The sequence below is a fragment of the Brienomyrus brachyistius genome, chromosome 17, assembly GCF_023856365.1.
Source record: "Brienomyrus brachyistius isolate T26 chromosome 17, BBRACH_0.4, whole genome shotgun sequence".
NCBI lineage: Eukaryota > Metazoa > Chordata > Actinopteri > Osteoglossiformes > Mormyridae > Brienomyrus > Brienomyrus brachyistius.
This window is the reverse complement of record NC_064549.1, coordinates 7,147,208-7,166,572: the sequence shown is the minus strand read 5'-3', so window position 1 is coordinate 7,166,572 and position 19,365 is coordinate 7,147,208. Positions and strand designations below refer to the sequence as shown.

At 39.0% G+C, this 19,365-nt stretch overlaps 1 protein-coding gene across 2 annotated transcripts in view; it reads right to left on the bottom strand.

Moving 5' to 3' along the window:
• The window catches only part of LOC125711976 (limbic system associated membrane protein), a 241,602-nt gene that overhangs the window by 11,038 nt on the left and 211,199 nt on the right, over positions 1-19,365 (bottom strand). For both annotated transcript variants that reach the window (XM_048981539.1, XM_048981538.1), the window contains 4 exons: positions 19,200-19,325; positions 12,234-12,365; positions 1,638-1,758; positions 1,312-1,460 (listed from right to left, as the gene is read on the bottom strand). In XM_048981539.1, the coding sequence (XP_048837496.1) occupies positions 1,312-1,460; positions 1,638-1,758; positions 12,234-12,365; positions 19,200-19,325 (528 nt within the window). The remainder of the gene's footprint in view (positions 1-1,311; positions 1,461-1,637; positions 1,759-12,233; positions 12,366-19,199; positions 19,326-19,365) is intronic.

The following is a 19,365-nucleotide window of genomic DNA, read 5'->3' as shown; positions in this document are numbered from 1 at the left end:
CATATGTAACTGGGTATGGTTTTCTACTTATATTCGAAGAGAGACTGCAGTTCCTCTGCCATCTTCACACTTTGTTCTGAGCGAGCGACGTTAAGTTTGTACCCCCAGTGGGATAACAAGGTAGCATCCATCACACTTTGGAGTTTTGCAGAAAACAGTATGTCATCCAGGTACCGTTTGCCTTCTGTCTCATCCATACTTCTCATGGATTTGGACATACTGCTGACTTTGCATACTATTTCACATACTGTATATTGCTAACAAATATAATATTTCGGAATTACCTAATATTTTGATTTTAGTTGTAAATTCTGGGATTCTGTGCAGCGTCATGACATAAACTCTTATAAGCCTCTATTAAAATATAGGGCATGCTGTTCCCATTTAAACATCAAAACACTGCTTGCTTCAATGTGATCAAAGAAATCATCATGTAAAATTACGCAAAAAATACACATTAATCACATTTCCCAGCCCAGTAATTTACATTATTTTAAAAAACAAAAATAAATGGGCCACTTCTATAACTTCTAATTGTTTTGTTTAAACTTCAAGATTAATAATAAAAATTAGTAACAAAATAACGAAAATAACAATGGGGTCTAATTCCCCAACGGGTGCTTAAGTCAAAAGAGTGCTTAAAAACGTTAAGTGTGCTTTTGGGTTATGCATGTTCACACCAGTGTGCATGAATTAAGATGAATTTCAGAGATGAATACGGGAGGAATAGTCACTGGATCAAGGCATCAGTGAAGATGAGTGCATGTACTGGAACAATGTGCACAAAAAAGGGCAGTAATCAAGCTTGAGCAAACTGAATATTTCAGAAACAAAATTTAAGAGCTAAACTTTGCTACCCTTAAACTTCATTAGCTTAGAGTGGCAATTGCTTCAAGGTCTCCTCTGTAAATGATAGATGATGACCAAATCTAAGTCAATAAGCCAATGGTACCTTTGGGTATTTCAACTAAAAAAAATTACCAACCAAAGTCATATTTCCTTTTGACTAATTACTCAGACTGTAGTACTGTATACTGTATTTGTTAAATGCAATTTCGCATGAACCATTGCTGTATTTTTGAAAACGGAGTCCACGTCTCTAACTAGAGTTAACTCACATCGACTTACATAATTTATTCAAACTCATTAAAAAGGTATAATACATAATCAATTCAGCCATTTACAAATGAATTAGCCTTGTAAATTTTCCATTTTGTTAAAAGACTAAACAAATAATAATTTAAAGGTACATTCGTATATTTTCAAAATATTTTGAAAAATCCTTTCAATAAAAGAAATTTGTATACTTACTAAATAGGAACAGGCTGGCATTGTGAATTCCAAGTTTGTTTGTAGCCACGCATGTGTAATTTCCATAATCATCCTCAGTAACGTTGGAAAACTCCAAGGAAGTGCCTGTCCCAGAGATCTGGATGTTAACTCCTTGGGTGTTGGTTAGTCTAGAAGAAGAGAACGCATTTTGTTTGTTTTTAATTGTTTTCTTTTCAATGCTTACTTACGTAGTAGAAATACTCATAAAACTTCCTGTCCCACACAGAACTCCCCTCAAGCTGTCCCACAGTATAACGATGAGGTAGGACAATGCAGGAATACAGGAAATACTACATATGTTTTACCTTTTGTCATCTCTGTACCACTCAAACTCAGGCTTAGGTACAGCTGATGCATTACACTGCAGGACACCTAGACGTCCCACTTGGCTTTCGGAGCTTTTGACCTCTTTGATGAAGGGAGGATCTGAAAAGAATGACGAAATTTACTGTTGAAAAAACTCAACACTTTATGTAAGTGGGAAATTTTTGCACAACAAATGACTATGTTAAAAGAGGAAGATCACCTGGATGTTCGAAAAAAAAAAAAATTAACATATTTGGAGACAAGCTCATAGTTTGAGTTCTTCCATCTCATAACTTACCATGATTGTGTGGAACAGACAGAACCTATAAAAAATGTTCACCTTAATTATTGTCAAAGAAACATGCACTGATAACTTCAGATGTTGCATGTGACTGATAAATGTGCATTATTCTGTGCATATCTCACCATGTCTATCATTTCAAGTGCCTTTTCTGTGCTGGCCTGTATATGTGTGGAGCCAAAATGCAAAACTTGGAAATTGCTTTAATAATAATGTCTTTATTTCGTTGACAAGACTCAAATCTTCCTTAGTGTGCACTTTGGGAATCGTTACATCCATTCCAGCTGATCCTGTATTTCATAGATCATCTAGCCAGGGATCCTCGTTCCTGATTTTCTGCTTAACTTCACTTCCGTCATCCACTGCAAAGATTGTTGCCTGTCTTCAGTATTACAGTATGAAAAAGTGCTGTGAGGAGAGGATTCCAGCAGCTTTCGTTGCCTGGCTGTTGATACTATTTGCTGTTGAAGTGCTATTCTGTGAATTTGGCCTGCTATGTTTTGCCTTGCTTCCCTGTTGACTACAAAATGGCCTATTCACTATGTAGTGCACTATATATTGGACAAGCGGGCATTCCGAACACAGCCTGAGAGTCATACTGTAACCCTCAAGTCACCCACCTCTGGCATACAGAGTCCTTTCTCTTTCGGTATATTTTTTGTTTAAATAGAAATAATACACTGTGTTCTTTCCTCCCTTCCTTCCTTCCTTCCTTCCTTCTTCCCTTCCTTCCTTCCTTCTTTGATTTCTCCTCCTCTCCATTTATTAACTTTGCTCTTCCTCTACTTTGTAATCTCTGTCACAGCCTTTCGCCCCTAGACAGGCTGGAATAGCCCCCGTGGGTATTTTAAATGTGATATACAGCTTGACGCGTTCGCCGGATATTGTGGTTGGGTAGTTAGGATGTTTCAGCAGGGTTTAAGTCGACCCGTTGTAACACCATTTGTTATTTTTTGGGTTGTGATTTTTCCAGTTTTTTTGTTTGTTTTTTTTTTTTTAATCTTGTCCCTGCAATTTCAGTAATGACATGGTAATGACTCATTTATTTGTGTCCTACTTCAATGCAGCTGAATTGCTCGCACAAAGGCAAACTACTCCAGATTTTAAAAATTAACATTTCGGTTGTTTACAATCATTCAAAAAAATCGTATTTATGTCAGTAATCAATTACCAAACAATTACTATGCATAATGGAAAGACTAAGCTGACAAGAAAAAATAGAAGAAAAAGTCTTAATGCCACATAACCCCCAAAATTGAAATTTGCCCCTTTTATAACCGTAAAATCTACACTTGCATGGAGGATTCCTGATTATACGTCGCTTTCTTTTCTTTTATGGTGTTTTTCACGAAAAAGATTGTCTCACACAGGCGTCTGAAACATTATAAACAATTAGCACAGCATGTCACAATTGGATTTGTCATCAAAAGGCTTCTTTGTAGAGAAAGACAAAAAGTGTGAGGAAATTGTGGAAGTTTCACACTGAAGCCCAAATGAAGATGTACAGCACTGATTCATACTTCACATTATCAATGAATTCGTATTTCTTTTCAAAGTAGAACTTAAAAGAAACTATGATTGCATTATATGAATTTTAAGTTTTACTTCTTGCTATATTATTCATCCATCTAACCATCCTAATTCTCTTTTTGAAGTGAAACTTCATCTTGGCTCATGTAACATTTTTCTGTTTAGAAAAAGAGAAGCGTGGGCTCAATGCTTAAATGTATCCATACATTTTTGATTGTCAAAAATGTAATTTTATTTATTCAATTATTAATGTTAGAAATGGCTTAATTCATATTTTAAAGAAGCAATGCTTTACATTAACTGCTGTCATAATGTAACCCGTGAGGAGCACCATACCAGCTTTAATATATACTAATAATAAACATTATATAATTATAATGTTTGTTATTATCATATAGTGTTAGCAGGGAAGAAATTTCACAGACTGACTTATTGCAAAGGTGGCATCCTATGACGATACCAAACTTAAATGTTTGTAAACCAGACTGCAAGGCTAGGTGCTTGATTTTGTACACTTCTGGAAATGGGTCTGAATGGAACATCTGAATTCACCGATTAAGAAGTGTGTCCCAATACTATTGTCCATATCAGGGGTGGGCAGTCTTACTCACAAAGGGCCGATGTGTATGCAGGTTTAGGGGTAACCTTTAGGTCTGCTGTTCAAACCCAGGTGTGAGGACTATTCAGCCAATCCATCCTCTAATTAGTAATGTAATTAGGGAACTGCAGCGAAAACCCACATACCCAACAGCCCTGTCCTGATAAGATTGCCCATCCGTGGTCCATATAGTGTAAATCAGGATGTTATGGTCTATTTACATGATGTTTATGAGTGTTTTATGCTTGAATTATGAATGCGTCATCAAGGTGCACTGAATGCTCTATGAATGCATTATACCAGATATTTCATAATGTCTGTTAAAGGATGGTAGCTCAGCAGTTTAGTGGCTGTATGTGTCATGGCCGATTCATGGCCGATTCACAGCTCTGGCTCTGTATGTGGTGTTTGTTTCTCCCCTGGCATTTCTCCTGGTGCTGTAGCTTCAAATGAGTCTAGATGCCACTAAACTGCAGAGCTCCCAGCTTTGTACCCTGTCCTCCAAGTTCACTGTGACACTGTACTAGTTCACTGTAAGTGGTAATGAAAAATGCATGGTATATATCTTATTATCCAATCGCTGCTCTCATTGAGCAGCTCTGTAAAAAGTAATATTTGTTATATAACCTCTAACAGTTATTGCTCATGGATGGCATCCAAGCTGATCGGAATTATGCAGCCTAACTCCTCCTGCGTCACTTGACATTCCACACAGAAGCGGCTAACGTGCACGCTTGTAAGACAGGACTTACACATTATTATCGCGTTTTGAAAATCAGACACACTGCCCATGATGGTAATGTAAGTGGGTGGCTTTTTGTTTCTGTAAGTAGATATGCAGGGATATCTCACAATACTGTATATTTGCATCCAGATTGGGCCACTTCATTTGCACCATTGATCCATTGAGAGGATAGTAGTGGCTGATAAGTCAGACAGGAACAAGTGCGATCAACACAAGAAAGGGGTCAGCAAACGTCCCTTTGCTGAACTTACCAGTTTTTTTTTTACCAAATTCCACAGAGAGGTAGAGCTTAATTTTCTTGGTTGCCTCCATTGTGTTGATAAGTAACCCTTACTGTCACCAGGCAAACTAAGGAGCAGTTTCACATTGTCGTCTGAAATAATATAAGACGTAGGGTCCTATTTTACACCCAGAGCAAAGCAGCACCAGGTGTAATGCAAATCTTTACTAGCATGAGCCCAATGCGATTGTTATTTTCCAGCGTCCATGTTGTTTAAATAGCAAATATACTCGTGCCCATCTGAGCGCACATGAGCGTATCGGTCTTAAAATGAGGTGGAATCAGGTGTGTTGTTGGCACATCGCTACCTTCAGCCAGCGGAATATGACTGTGTTATTGACCAACGAAAACCAGGTGAAAAGTCAATGGTGTAGTATTTCACTGTTACTTAAAGGATGTGTTATCAAGATAGTGACATGGCCCTACATAGGCACGTGCACAGTGCGTGTACACTACACAAGAACATGTGGCAGTGTACAAGCATGCAAAAGATTGAAAATAATAAAAATGACATTGATCATTAATGTGCACATCAAAATATGTTTAAAAAGATATGTCAAAATGGTAAGTTGTAAGAGCCATCAGAGTTAGCCATTCGCAGTGATAATGAAGAAAACTGGCTAATTATTACAGTGGGACTTCCAGTGTCCAGGGTTTCAGGAACTGTGGTTTACTGTGGTCCACAAAAGTACTTTAAAAATTCCAGAAATGGTTTCAAACCGCGTGCCAAGTAAGTACAGGCTGTAAACCAGCGAGTACCCACAAAAAAAGATCATTTTAAACAAATACATTTTTTCTCATTTCAAATCAAGTACAGGTACATAATACAACATTTATCATTGTAAAATGTGTAACAGTAGCGTGTGTTTTTTTCCAGTGTTAATTTGTCCTTTGAGGGGAATAAAAAACATGATTTTCAATGCTCTTTTATCACTTTATATTACATTTTATTTTTTCATTCCTATCTCGTCTCTTGAGAATGAGGCTAAACCATGAGAATCCCTTTCTTTCGATTGAATATACTTTATAATTACTGTATGTAATGTTGTAATGTCTTTCTGTGTGTATTTTATCAATTAAACTTAACCAAATGAATGTACACAAAAGTCACATTATATATGGGGTCCGCAGATGGTTCACCATTATACGTGGTTTAGGCTATCTGCGGTAGGTCTTGGTCCAGATATGGTGGTACTACTGCAATTATTACTATGAATTGTAAATCTCATGGAGCTTCAGTCAAATCTTGCTGTTGCCATAGATGGTCTGCTCACATACAAGCAGATCTGATTCCTCAGCAGAGAAGCATTCTTTTCTACTACCTGGAAAATCCAGCATTATAACAGCAATCTGCCAAGGTGTTGATTTGGCCTCCAAAGTCCCCAGATCTCAATCCAATTATGCACCTGTGGGATGTGCTGGACAAACAAGTTCAATCCATGGAGTTCCCACCTTGCAACTTACAGGGCTTAGAGGATCTGCTGCTAATGTCTCAGTGGCAGATTCCACAGGACAACTTCAGAGGTTTTTTGGAGTCCAGGCCTCGACGGGTTTGAGCTGTTTTGGCAGAACAAGAGGCCTACACAGTATTAGGCAGATGGATTTAATGTTATATCTGATCAGTGTATAATCATTTAAGAAAGCAGTGTGATTTCCCACCTGTGAATTTGGCCTTCTGTGTTTTGACTTGCTTGCCAGTTGACTATAAAATGGCCTATTCGCTATGTGTTATAGTGGAAGAGTGGGCATTCCGAACACATATGACTGAAGTTGCCCACCTCTGGCAAACAGAGTCCTTTCTGTGGGATGTGCTCGACAAACAAGTTCAACCAATAGAGGCTCTACCTCGCAACTTACAGGACTTAAAGTATCTGCTGCTAATGTCTTCAGCTGATGATGACCTCTTCGAGGTCTTGAGAGAGGGCGGATGGTGATTTTCTGCACTGTGCAACGACTCTCTATATTGAGAGAAACCCGAGTGAGCTTACAATCGGAGGACAGACTGGTGGTGCTTCAAGCTCCCAGCTGGTTTATATTACGCAGACCCAAAACTATTAGGTTATGCAGTGTCTCAAAAACTGCATTTGTTCCTTATACAGGTGTGCAGCCCCTCAATGTGGAACTATCATGCCAATAGTGAAGCAGATAGCCAAATATTTCCACTAGTGCCCTAATGATTACCGCCCCCTCCCCACCAAGAAATGACCCCTTGAAAAGTGTATCGTACTACCCTCACCCCTCACCTCACCCAAGCAATTCTCGACTGACAAATGCAATGAATTTGCAGCTTGGTTTTTACTAACAGAATTGCTGCCATTTGAGAGAAGACTGGAAATTCTGCCCCCTACAGACTTGTTACTCACCAACCACACAGTAGAGCAAGTATTAGAATGCATAGCTTTTTCTGTTATGTTTTGGTACTCACTGGGCTCATAGTCTATGTAAAATCCTCCAGCTGTGAATTTGATCCTATTTCTGCAAAAAAAAAACTGAACAGGTTTTGAATGTATTATGAAATGATATTCAGAGAATTTTTAATCACTGCAGCAGGGAATTTATCCACTTAGTTTTAAAACAGCCATTGTCAGACCTTTCTGGTAGAAAAGAGATCTTGATTCTACTGTGATTAATAATTACACACCTATTCCTAATCTTACTCTCTTTGGCCAAATCACTGAGTAGTAACTGTTGTGAATAATGATTAGATCAATGGTCATAATCTCAAAGAAAAATTGCAGGCTGATTTTAGAATTCACAGAAGTTCTCAGATAGCACTTCTTGTTTCAAAGGCCTATTTTAATTCATCTTGTTCCAAGTGCTGCCTTAGACACCATTAACCATAAGATCCTCTACTGTCTGGCCTCACCAGCTCAGCATTAGCCTGGTTTAGATCTTATCTGACTGGCTGTGTCTCACTAAAAATCACGGTTCACCTGTGACGCTTTTTTAAATGCTTTTAACCATCTCACAAACGTAAGATGTAAATCTCACAGGATGTACTGTAATGTACTCACATTCAAAAAAATAAAGACGTGAAAGGAGAACTGATCTAACCCTAACCCCAAGCCTCCCCCTCCCCCCGCATGTTTAGGGAGACCCCACTTTGATTCACTGTTCTCATACACTTAAACAGGGTTTTTTATTACCCATCTTACTTTTCACTCCAGCTAGGTTGTCATGTATGAGTACGACACATACTTTGTGTGAAACTCTCCTGGAAGCAGGAACCTTCATATTCTACCACTGGCCATTATAATTAATGCATATAACATCAGCTTCCATCAGTATGCGGGCAACAGAAGCACCTTCGTGATGTTATTAGTAAACTGTGTGAGTTTTCATTGTTATGCAGATGACACACAGATGTGCAATATCTGTTAAAAGAGATGAGCTGTCACAGCTGTCAAAGATTGAGGAATATTTAGCTGAAGTCAGGAGCTGGACGGCCAGTGAAGCCCTAACAGAACATGGGCCCACGGACAGCCCAGGGTGCTGTCAATAGCATATAGCTTGATAGCTACCTAGTTAATGTGAGCACATTGGTTAAAAGCCTCCGTCTCGCTATTGATTCATCCTTGTCTCTGGATGCTCACATAAATAATGTGGCCAAAGCAACCTTCTTCCATCAGAGAAACATCACAAAACTTAGAACAATAATCTTACTTCAGGATGCAGAAAAGTTAGTGCGCGCCTTTATAATCTAGACTGGACTGTGGCAATGCCCTGTTGGTTGAGTATGTCTCTGCATCATCAAACAAACTTCAGTTGCTGCAGAATCCTGTAACATGAGTCCTAACAAGGACTATGACATGTAAACATACTAGTCCTGCACTGCAATCACTCCAGTGGCTTCCAGTTAGGTTTCATATTGACTATGAGGTATTATTGCTAACCAACAAGACACTGAATGGTGCAGCACTGTTGTATATTTGCCTCTAGGATTTCTCTTTTACTTATTACTGCTTCTATATAACCCCCCTTGTTTCCTTGACTCTCAAGGGGGTGGGCTACCTGGCGGTGCCTAGAGTGGAATGATCTTTATTTGGTTGCAGAGATTTCATTTACATGGCTACAAAGTATGCAATGGTCTACCAGCAAATGTCCGACATTCAGGCTCACTCACGATATTTAAGGCTAAAAACTGCTTGGTTTAGTCTAGCATATGGTGACAAAGCTGATACCTCTTGCTACCATCCCCAGGTAGTGCTATAGTGTGTGGCATAGGGTTTGGTTTGGAATCAGTGTCATTGATTTTGGATGAACTGGGTGCCCAGTGCTGGTGTCCCAGTGCTTCATGCGTCTCATGTGCTGTTGAAGTGCTGGTGCTCAGGGATTCCTCATGCCTGTGTGTGTCCCCCCCCCCAGTTCTGTCACTCTGGATTCACGTGTCCCATGTGTTGTTGGAGTGCTGGAGCTCAGGGATTCCTCATGCCTGTGTGTCCCCCCCCCCAGTTCTGTCACTCTGGATTCACGTGTCCCATGTGTTGTTGGAGTGCTGGAGCTCAGGGATTCCTCATGCCTGTGTGTCCCCCCCCCCAGTTCTGTCACTCTGGATTCACGTGTCCCATGTGTTGTAGAAGTGTGGTGCTCAGGGATTCCTCATGCCTGACCCCTCCCCCACCTTTCCCACCTAGTTAAGCTGCCATAGTTAATTAGACCTGCCGAAGCCTCTTTATCTCCATGCCGCACTGCAAATTACTCCGTCTAATTCCGTCCATTTGTCACAGACTTTTATTAACACCCTGCTCATTTCTCCCCTGCACCACGCGGGATTCTGCCATGGGGCTCCTGAGGGTGGGCAGTTCCCTGCCTGTCCACCCAGCCTGACCACACATCTGCCGTCCTCCTCTGCATGCTGCTGCACCATACCACACCACACGTACCACACCCCACCTCCATCCCGCTGAAGGATGCAGCGTCCTCACATGTCTGCCCAGACATCAGCATCCAGAACTCCACTGCACCGTCTGCATATATCCCTGGATGTATTTACAATTCTGCTGCATAAATCAGGACTTTGTTATTTCGGACTTCCTCTACCAGCCCCTGGAGGATGGGCTCCCCCTTTGGGTCTGCTTCCTCTCAAGGGTTCTTCCTTCTAGAGAGTTATTCCTTGCTACTGTTGCCTCTGGCTTGCTGTCTGGGGACACTGGGCAGGGGTAATGTAAAGTGCTTCGAGTAATGTTGTGAAAATGTGCTATACCTAGTACGAAAATAAATAAATAGAATTGAATTGATGTATCTCTTTCCATAATCACTTTAGCTTTAAGACGCAATGTATTCCGGATAGCTTATTACCACCTTCACAATATTGCCAAGATTTACAACAAGCTTTCCACCGCTGACTGAGAAAAGCTTGCATGCGCCATTGTGACAGCTAGAATAGACTTGTGCAGTGTTCTACTACCAAGCGTGCATACGAGTTGTATTAAAAGCCTGTAAGGAGTTCACAACGCAGCTGCCAGAATAATGCCTTGCCTTAGCTGCAGAGATTGCATTTCACCAGTTCTCCAAACTCGCACAACAGTAACCTGCTGGTCACCCCCTCAATCTGCTCAAAATATGGAAAGTCGGCTTTCAGTACTACTGCCTTAAGCTATGAAATTCTCTCCTAGTCTTTCTTCAACACGGAAATATGGTAGATACATTAAAAAAACACCGAAATACATACATTTTTACTCCCTCTTTCAATTAGACTGTGTCTTTACTCCATCAACAAAACCAGGTTGTGGTCTATTGCTAGTTTTTGATGTTTTATTTTATTGTTTTTTACATACTATGATTTTACTTTAGTTTCATCCTTGCTTTGCTTTACTGTGGTTTTACCTCCAAATGTGATTTTTATACATTTTGTTTTTTAATCCTTCTTTAAAGCATCTGGTATATCCTTAAAGTAATAATAAAGCTATCACTGAATAAAGCTATTGTCTGGCATAAAATTATGTGACGATAAATACAATATACAGATTCCGTATATTATGCTACTTGAGCATTACACATGAACTACAATACATATTAATTCTACAATGCATTTACGACATATTCCAAATGCAGAATTGCACAAATTTCTTTGTAACTGTCAATGATTTAATTTACCATATGGTTCTTTTATCATTTCATTTATTTGTTTATTTATTTAGTTGAATTGGCTCATTTACTTTATTTACTTTCTGTTGTTTGCTGCTGTTTTTGAATGTGCTGTGTTTCCCAAGGGCTCTACATTCTTTCTCTCTCTCGTAATTGTCTGTGGTAAGGAGAGTGACAATAAAATTTTACGTGCCATGTAGGATGATTAAATACAGTCCCAAGATGTTACAGGGACAAGTCCAAACGATCAGATACTGAGCCAACCCCTCCCAGTCAGCTATGGCTCAGGCTGTGGATCTCCCTGTGAGTATGGGCAGAGGCCTTACGCTCTTTTTGGGAACCATGCCAGTGGTGAGGGTGTTATCTGGGAGCTGGGTGGAAGAGAAGAATCATACAAGAGAGCAGCATTTTCCAAAGGAGTTTCGTTCCCTGCAGCAGATACATGCAGTGTCCAAAGATGGAAATTTCAGGCCCAGAAAGTAAAAATCCAAGATTTTTGTTTCAGTCAGTCGGTTGAGAATAAAGAGTCACTTTCAGAGAGTACTCAACTGATTGGGTGAAACAAAATCTTGGTCTGGATTTTAACTTTCTGGACCTGAAATTTCCACCTCTGGCAGTTTCTGGATGCTCAGCATAAGTTTACCACTGACAGCATCAGTAGCTACTATTGCTAGTCACTAAGAACACAAGAAGAAGTTCTGCTTGGCATAGGCTAGCTCCTTATGCCACAGTGTCGATTTTATGTTTTCTGCATTCTGGATTGGTACATGGCTACTCAAGCTGTGAGCAGTCAGTGAACAAGATCATCTACCAATAACAATCGTCCTCCTGCGTTTGTTACACCTTGGAGTTTTTGATGGCCAATAGGACATAATCACAGAGTGATGCATAGGCATGTACTGACCCAGGTTCTGTGCTAATGCAGGACAAAACCAGAGGAGTGGAACAGGAATTGGAACTAGGATGAAGCAACAATCAAGGTACCAGAGATTTTCAAAATTCCAGTTTTCCATCTGTTTATGCCTTAGTTTGTTAGTTCACTCGTTATACTTACAGTTGACGATAACATTGACATATTTAACATCCGGGGTGGCAACATCATTGCTTGCTTTGCATTCATATTTTCCAGCCTGGGTCCGTAGGATGCCTGATATATCCAGGTACTCCTCCCCGTCCAGAGGCTCAGCTGCAAGAGACAGAATAGAAGGACATTGACAAATAAGACATAAGGCAGCAATATCACTATATTAACAATAACAACTGCAACAATAACTTTATTATTATTATTATTATTATTATTTCTTTTTCTTTTTGTTTCCATTAATGATCATACTAATAATACATTAATTAGTATTTACTGTACAGTATAATGCTGCAAATTATTTTGCCATTTTATCTGAAAATGGTGTGATAGCAGGATTCACGGCATCCATCCATTTTCCCTGCGATGGGCTGGCCCCCTATCCTGAGTTGTTCCCTGCCTCGTGCCCATTGCTTCTGGGATAGACTCCGGACCCCCCGCGACCCAGTAGGATAAGAGGTTTGGAAAATGGATGGATGTCTTTGGACTGTAGGGGGAAACCGGAGTACCTGGAGAAAACCCCACGACGGCATGGGGAGAACATGCAAACTGCGCACACATGTGACCTAGGCGGAAACTTGAACCCGGGTCCCAGAGGTGTGAGGCTAACCACTGCACCACCATGCGGCCCCCTCAGCACAGACATTTCACTAGTAAAACAGAATGCAGAGGACTCCAGCATTTATAAGCAGGTCTCCATGAGATCTTGCCAGTGCAGGTTTGTGGTGAGTTTGTACCCTCTCTCTGGAGCCACATACCACGGGAAACACTATCATTGTGAGGCTCCTTTCCTATTTCCGTTTTTCAGAAAAAGTATTGATAATTTTTTCTGCTGTCGCAGTCCTGTGTTTCTGTTGCATATGGAAAAGCAACTGCTGACAACATTTGCCTCTAGCAAATAAGAAGACAGATTTGCAGTTTCTACAGTGGATGATACATTGGATGATACAATGGATACTGCATTCCACATATAGCCTATTTACATCGTGAATCTTATAAATGTTGATTTTGATATAATTAGTTAACGTCCAGGGTTCAGGGACTCCTGGAACCGGCTTCAGGGTCTTCATGACCGTACAGGAAAAGCAGTGTGGTCGTGATATAAGCCGATATTATCCAAACTAAACTTTCTTTTTACCGGTTTCTCTCTGGTGTTTTGTCAAAGTCATCTCTTTGATGATTCCAGGATCCATTTAATAGATTAGACACTTTTTGTCTGGGTAAATGAGATGGATATTGGTTTTTCTAAAACGACTGTCCTCAAAATCATCCTTTTAATTTAGTCTGTGTAAATTTGCATTCATGTTACACATAAATTACTCAAAATACACTGGCCTTGTGCTTTAATTTAGGTCAGAAAAGCAATGCGATATTCATTCAGAGAGAGATGACTATATTGAAATGTGTGTGTCCATTAATTTTTCTTTATTAGTCATTCCTTCATATTACTATTGTACATATTCAATGCTTAATGTTCACTCATTTTAATTTTCTCAATTAAATTGACAAGTGTAAATGGTTTAAGTGGTTTTCAGTGCAGAAAATCAATTCAGTAAGTAATACTGAATATGTAATTAATGCTATATTGTCATACATTTTTAATACAAAAAAATAATAATTTCCATGGCATTTCTCTCTCATTTTGACTTCTTTTACCATCACAGTTCCAGATACAGACCTGTGAAACCTACAGTAAGTGTTGAGTGTAATAGGTTTACACTGTAATAATTTGAAGTCCATTCTGGACCAAGGCAATATGATACTGCAAATGGCTCTAACAGAATAATATTCTGCCTTTACACTGTCCCAGGGATGACCTGCATTAATGCTTCCTTATACTATTACAATAAATCTTCCCCCTACTGCTCCCTATCTGATTATTACTTCTGTGCTGACTGGAAATGTTTATCATGTTACTTTTTCTCGCTTGTGCCATCTAATTCCACATGTATCGCCCTTCTCCCCTAAATCAGCAATTCATCACTCCCTAGGGTCAGTATTGTGGCTGCAGAATCCCATTGCAGTGTTTCTCCCAAATGCCTCACACACTCTGATAGAGTACCAGGGGGTGAAGTAACGTCAAGTGCTTCGCAACGAAGTCAAAAGAGGCCTTCCATCTTCCTCAGAACAGGAAGGCAAAAAACCCAGTAGGAGCAATATTATCTCAGACTCTTTGTGCATTCAGTCTACATATTTCTGAGGATTTACATTATTCCAAAAGAAGGTTACAAAATCTACTTGAAAGCTTTTCTAAAATAGCCCTATACAGACAAACTGTTTAGAAGAACTGATGCATTGAATATAATAATATAGGTAAATAAGAATTAGTACTCTGAATAAAAATAAGTGAACTGCAAGGTTCAATTTCTCTTTGGAAATAATACTAATACAAGATTCAATCATTACTACAAATATATATTACCTGTTATAAAGGCGATAACCAAGCCCTTGTTAATATACCATACCGTGCCACAATTTAAAGAAAAGAGTAAAGACTTTTGTAACTGCTCAAAGGGCTGTGGGGGTGATAGAAGTAATTTATTATCTTTTGAGATTTATAAATCCTTTGAAAGTAAATTTTAAGGCACAGGCAATCCAATTGGATGTGGAAATGGTCGAAAATGATGCCACCGAGGAACAATATTGAAAGTGGGTGTAGAAATGAAGGTGAGGATCACGCCACTTGCCATTGGCTCACGTATGTATGCAGCCAACAAAGTGGCTAATAAGAAACAAGAAAATAAAAATGGAAGGATATTTACTGGACAGCAGGGACAGAGCGATATGAGAATATTATTATTGAAAACTGTAACACACTCATTGCACAGTGATATGGTGATTCAACCTGTGCATGTGCAGTTTATGCACGTCCACGCTGTTCCCCCTGAGGACTTCGGTTTCATAATGAATTCCAAGTACATAACATTAGGTGAATTAATATCTCTAAATTGGCCAATGCGTGTCCTATGAGGGGCAGGCATTCTGTCCAGTGTGTTCCCCTGCCTTATGCTTTTCGGGATAGCCTCCAGGGTAACTGTGGGCATGTATTTGGAAAATGGGTGGATGTTTTTGAGAACAACAATCCATGAGTATCGATATTATGTCGCTGGTTGCGCTAAAAATGTAACTAAAATCTTGAGTGAGCACTACAAAGAATATTCAAGAAGCAGGGACAAGAAGTGACGTCAGTTTGTGATGGAAATGTGTGAAAAAGTTGTGAACTTGTTGGAAAGATAAGAAAAAAAAAGTTGAGGGAAAAAAATCTAATAATGTTCACTTGAACAGCATCTATCTAAACTGTTAATATACCATAGAGATACAACAGACGGGAGTTTGAAGTGTATCTCATACAGCACAGGAAATGAGGCAGCGGAACACCTTGGTGGCACCTACATTTGAGTATTAGTATGTAAAATGTTTACTGATAACTGTCTAAACGTTAAAATTCCTAAATGATTTGTGCATGACAGGAGATTAGTTTGTGCTATAGCAACATAATTTTAACACTTATCAACGTCCTGGGTACAGAGTGCAATAAACAAGAATAAATCTAGCCTCAATCATCCTTGTATACCTTCTTTTTCAAAATGTACTACACACCATTGCAGTCTCAAGTGAACTCAATGATCATTTTCCTCCAGGAAATAGCCGGCTATGCATTTGACTGACCATACAATCATACTCACACCATGAGGTACAAATTGACTGCTTGAAACAGAACATTAATACTTTTGACTGACAAAATGTTTGCTCCTTTGCGAGTGAACTAGCAAAGGAGCTCAATAAAATCTGAGTTTCTAAGCAGCAAAAGTATTCAAATTCATGCTTCTTGGTTGGCTGTCAAGAACTGTCACGAATAATTACAATGCAAATTCAGCGTAATCGGATTGCTGCCAATATACACAACCTTTATAAATTTACTAAACTGGCAACTTGCATATCATACGACACAACAATGTAACTCCTGCCAGCAGTCAACACTTCCGGCAGCCAGGCCTAGCCATAACCCTCCCTTGGCTTTCCTCAAAATTAGGCATAAATATTTCCTCCTAATTAATCCTCCTAATCTCACAAATAGTCTGAGGATAATATATGTATCTCCTTGAAGGATACATTTTGTGAGGTATTATGCCTACTCTTTGCTGAACTGGTGCCCAACTGTTCATGGATTCTTGACACTTTTATGGAAGTTCTGGACTTGGCTTGCGTTTGGATTGGATTATATATAGTGCACTGACACTTGGATTATATATAGTGCACTGACACTTGGATTATATATAGTGCACTGACACTTGGATTATACATAGTGCACTGACACTTGGATTATATAAAATGCATTGACACTTAGATTATATATAGTATACTGACACTTGGATTATATATAGTGCACTGACACTTGGATTATATATAGTGCACTGACACTTGGATTACATAAAGTCCATTGACACTTAGATTATATATAGTGCACTGACACTTGGATCGTATATAGTGCACTGACACTTGGATTATATATAGTGCACTGACACTTAGATTATATATAGTGCACTGACACTTAGATTATATATAGTGCAATGACACTTGGATTATACATAGTGCACTGACACTTGGATTATATATAGTGCACTGACACTTGGATTACATAAAGTTCATTGACACTTAGATTATATATAGTGCACTGACACTTGGATTATACATAGTGCACTGACACTTGGATTATACACAGTGCACTGACACTTGGATTATACTGTATATAGTGCATTCCTTTACTCATTGTGTAGCATTAAACCCCCTTACTGTGCCGTTTGATCTCCGGATTCTATAATTATATTGAAAATGCTGAAAACACACCGCATCTAGAATACAAAGAGGCCATCTTGTTTCTCTGTAGAACATCCTGACAATTCACTGTACATCCAAACATGCAGACAAGAAAGCCAAAAATGTTTCAATAAATCCCATGCAATTCCCTCTACGACTGCATTTTAAACTGCGTAACAAATGGAAAAAAATGTTCTGGCTACTTTTCAATAACATGCATTTGATTTTAATTGTAATAATATTATTTGCTAAATGCAAAAGTGAAAATGTTTTTTTGTCATATACTTATAAACTCACCTGTTACCCATCTGATTTTGTACTAGTTTTTCATTGTGTCAAAAGGAACATTTGCAATCAATGAATAAATTATATATCAAGTAACTGTAATTAATATAAATACATGCACCTGACCTTAACACCAAATTAGCAGTGCATAAACTCTGAAGTCAGTGTGATTAGGTACAAACCTCTCTATTCCAAAAACATGGAACAAACCCTGCAGTTAACAAGCTTTATAACTCTAAGGGGTTACTACTGTAAATAATGCATGTACATGAATTTTCTTTAATAGTACTATGACTTTACACCCCTTTTAATCTCACAGATTTACTATTTGTTTTTTTTCCAGTGCTGTTACTGAATTTGGCCAATTGATCCATTTCATGTATCACTTACATTTCAGTAACTGTCACATGACACCAGTGTTCCTAAGTTAAAAACAGCACAAGATGTTATCAGTCACTGGCTTCTCTTAACTATAGATTTCATGACGTTCAGCTTGACACTTTTCAGATTAACAGTGTAACAAAATGTTAATTGAAAACAAAATCTACACACATGTACTGTACAGTATATGCATGTGACAAACAAAATCTGAAACTAGACTATACCCTTATACTTTAACCGGTCTTCCCTATGAAACATGGACGATTTTCATAAAAAATGACAGCATAGATAAGTTTAGGCTGCCGATCTCACTCTGCATATAGAAGAAAAAAACGGCTGAATCGGAACCCACAGGGTCATCGGCGGCGGAAATGTAGAAGTTCTGCATTAGCGCTGCATATTTAAAATTAATTACGTATGGTACTGCTGGAGGTTAACGGAGCAGTGCCTGATATACTTACCAGGGAGGTGATTTACCTTTACATCTACCTTTAAATTGTTTTAAGCAGATTCAGATTCCTGCTAGTCAGGGGTGCCCCCTAAATGTTTTTTAGTCCCTCACCCCCTAGAAAAAATGTGTATTTATTGGCTTTTATATGCCACCTCCACCCCCCCAGCAAAGACCCCCCCCCCCATCCATTCATCTCTAACTGCAGCCCTGCTGTTAGTTATATTTTTGGTGATTGTTCTCTTGCTCTGTGGGCGTTCATTGATTTACTGTATATGGTGAGTAATCATCACGTGGCTCTCACTGCCTTTAGCAATTTAAGTAAGCAAGTAAGTAACCACAAGTAACTGCATATGTGTGTGTCTACATGTGAAATACTGGTGGACCTCTTTCCCACATGCTCATGTGGGCTCTTTTGTGTGTAAGTGTAATATTTAATAATATAGCGATATCACAAGAATGGTTAAGCTTGCAGCTTATCCAAAGAACTTAATTTAATGGTGGATAACTGGATGGAAGAAAAAAATTATAACTCAGCAGGGATTCTCCATTTTTCACATGCTATTAATGACAAAGTAATTTAATTTACAGTAGAAGTTTCACTACGAAAACAAAGAAAACTACCCTTGGATAAGCTTCAGACCCCCCATGACCAAGATAAAAAGCTAGAAGGTGGGTGGATGGATGGATGGATGGATGGATGGATGAATGGATGGACAAAGAAAACTAGGCCTGCAAGACGACTGTAATCAATTATTACTAAGGCTCATATTTTACCTGACAATAACTGAAAATTTACAAGTGAGGAATGCTTTATTGTTTATTAATGCTCATAAAAACTGAAGTAAAACAACCTAAATGAATAGACACACACACGGTTTTTAGGCATGCTACAGTAAAAATGGTGATTGGAAATACTGTCCATTCTTCATCAGTATTAATCAGAGCGATTAAATTCTGAACAGAGAGACACGCAAGCCCATGCCTGAGCAGTGCTCATACTGTACCTGATGGATGGAGCAGTCTCCATGTAATGGCTGGATCTGGCCTCCCACTGGCTAGACAATTCAGCGTCACGTTGCTGCCTTCATTGATGATGATGTCTTCTGAAACCTTATAGATATTTGCAGGAACTGTAAAAAGAATGAATGCACAAGCTTATTACCATGATAT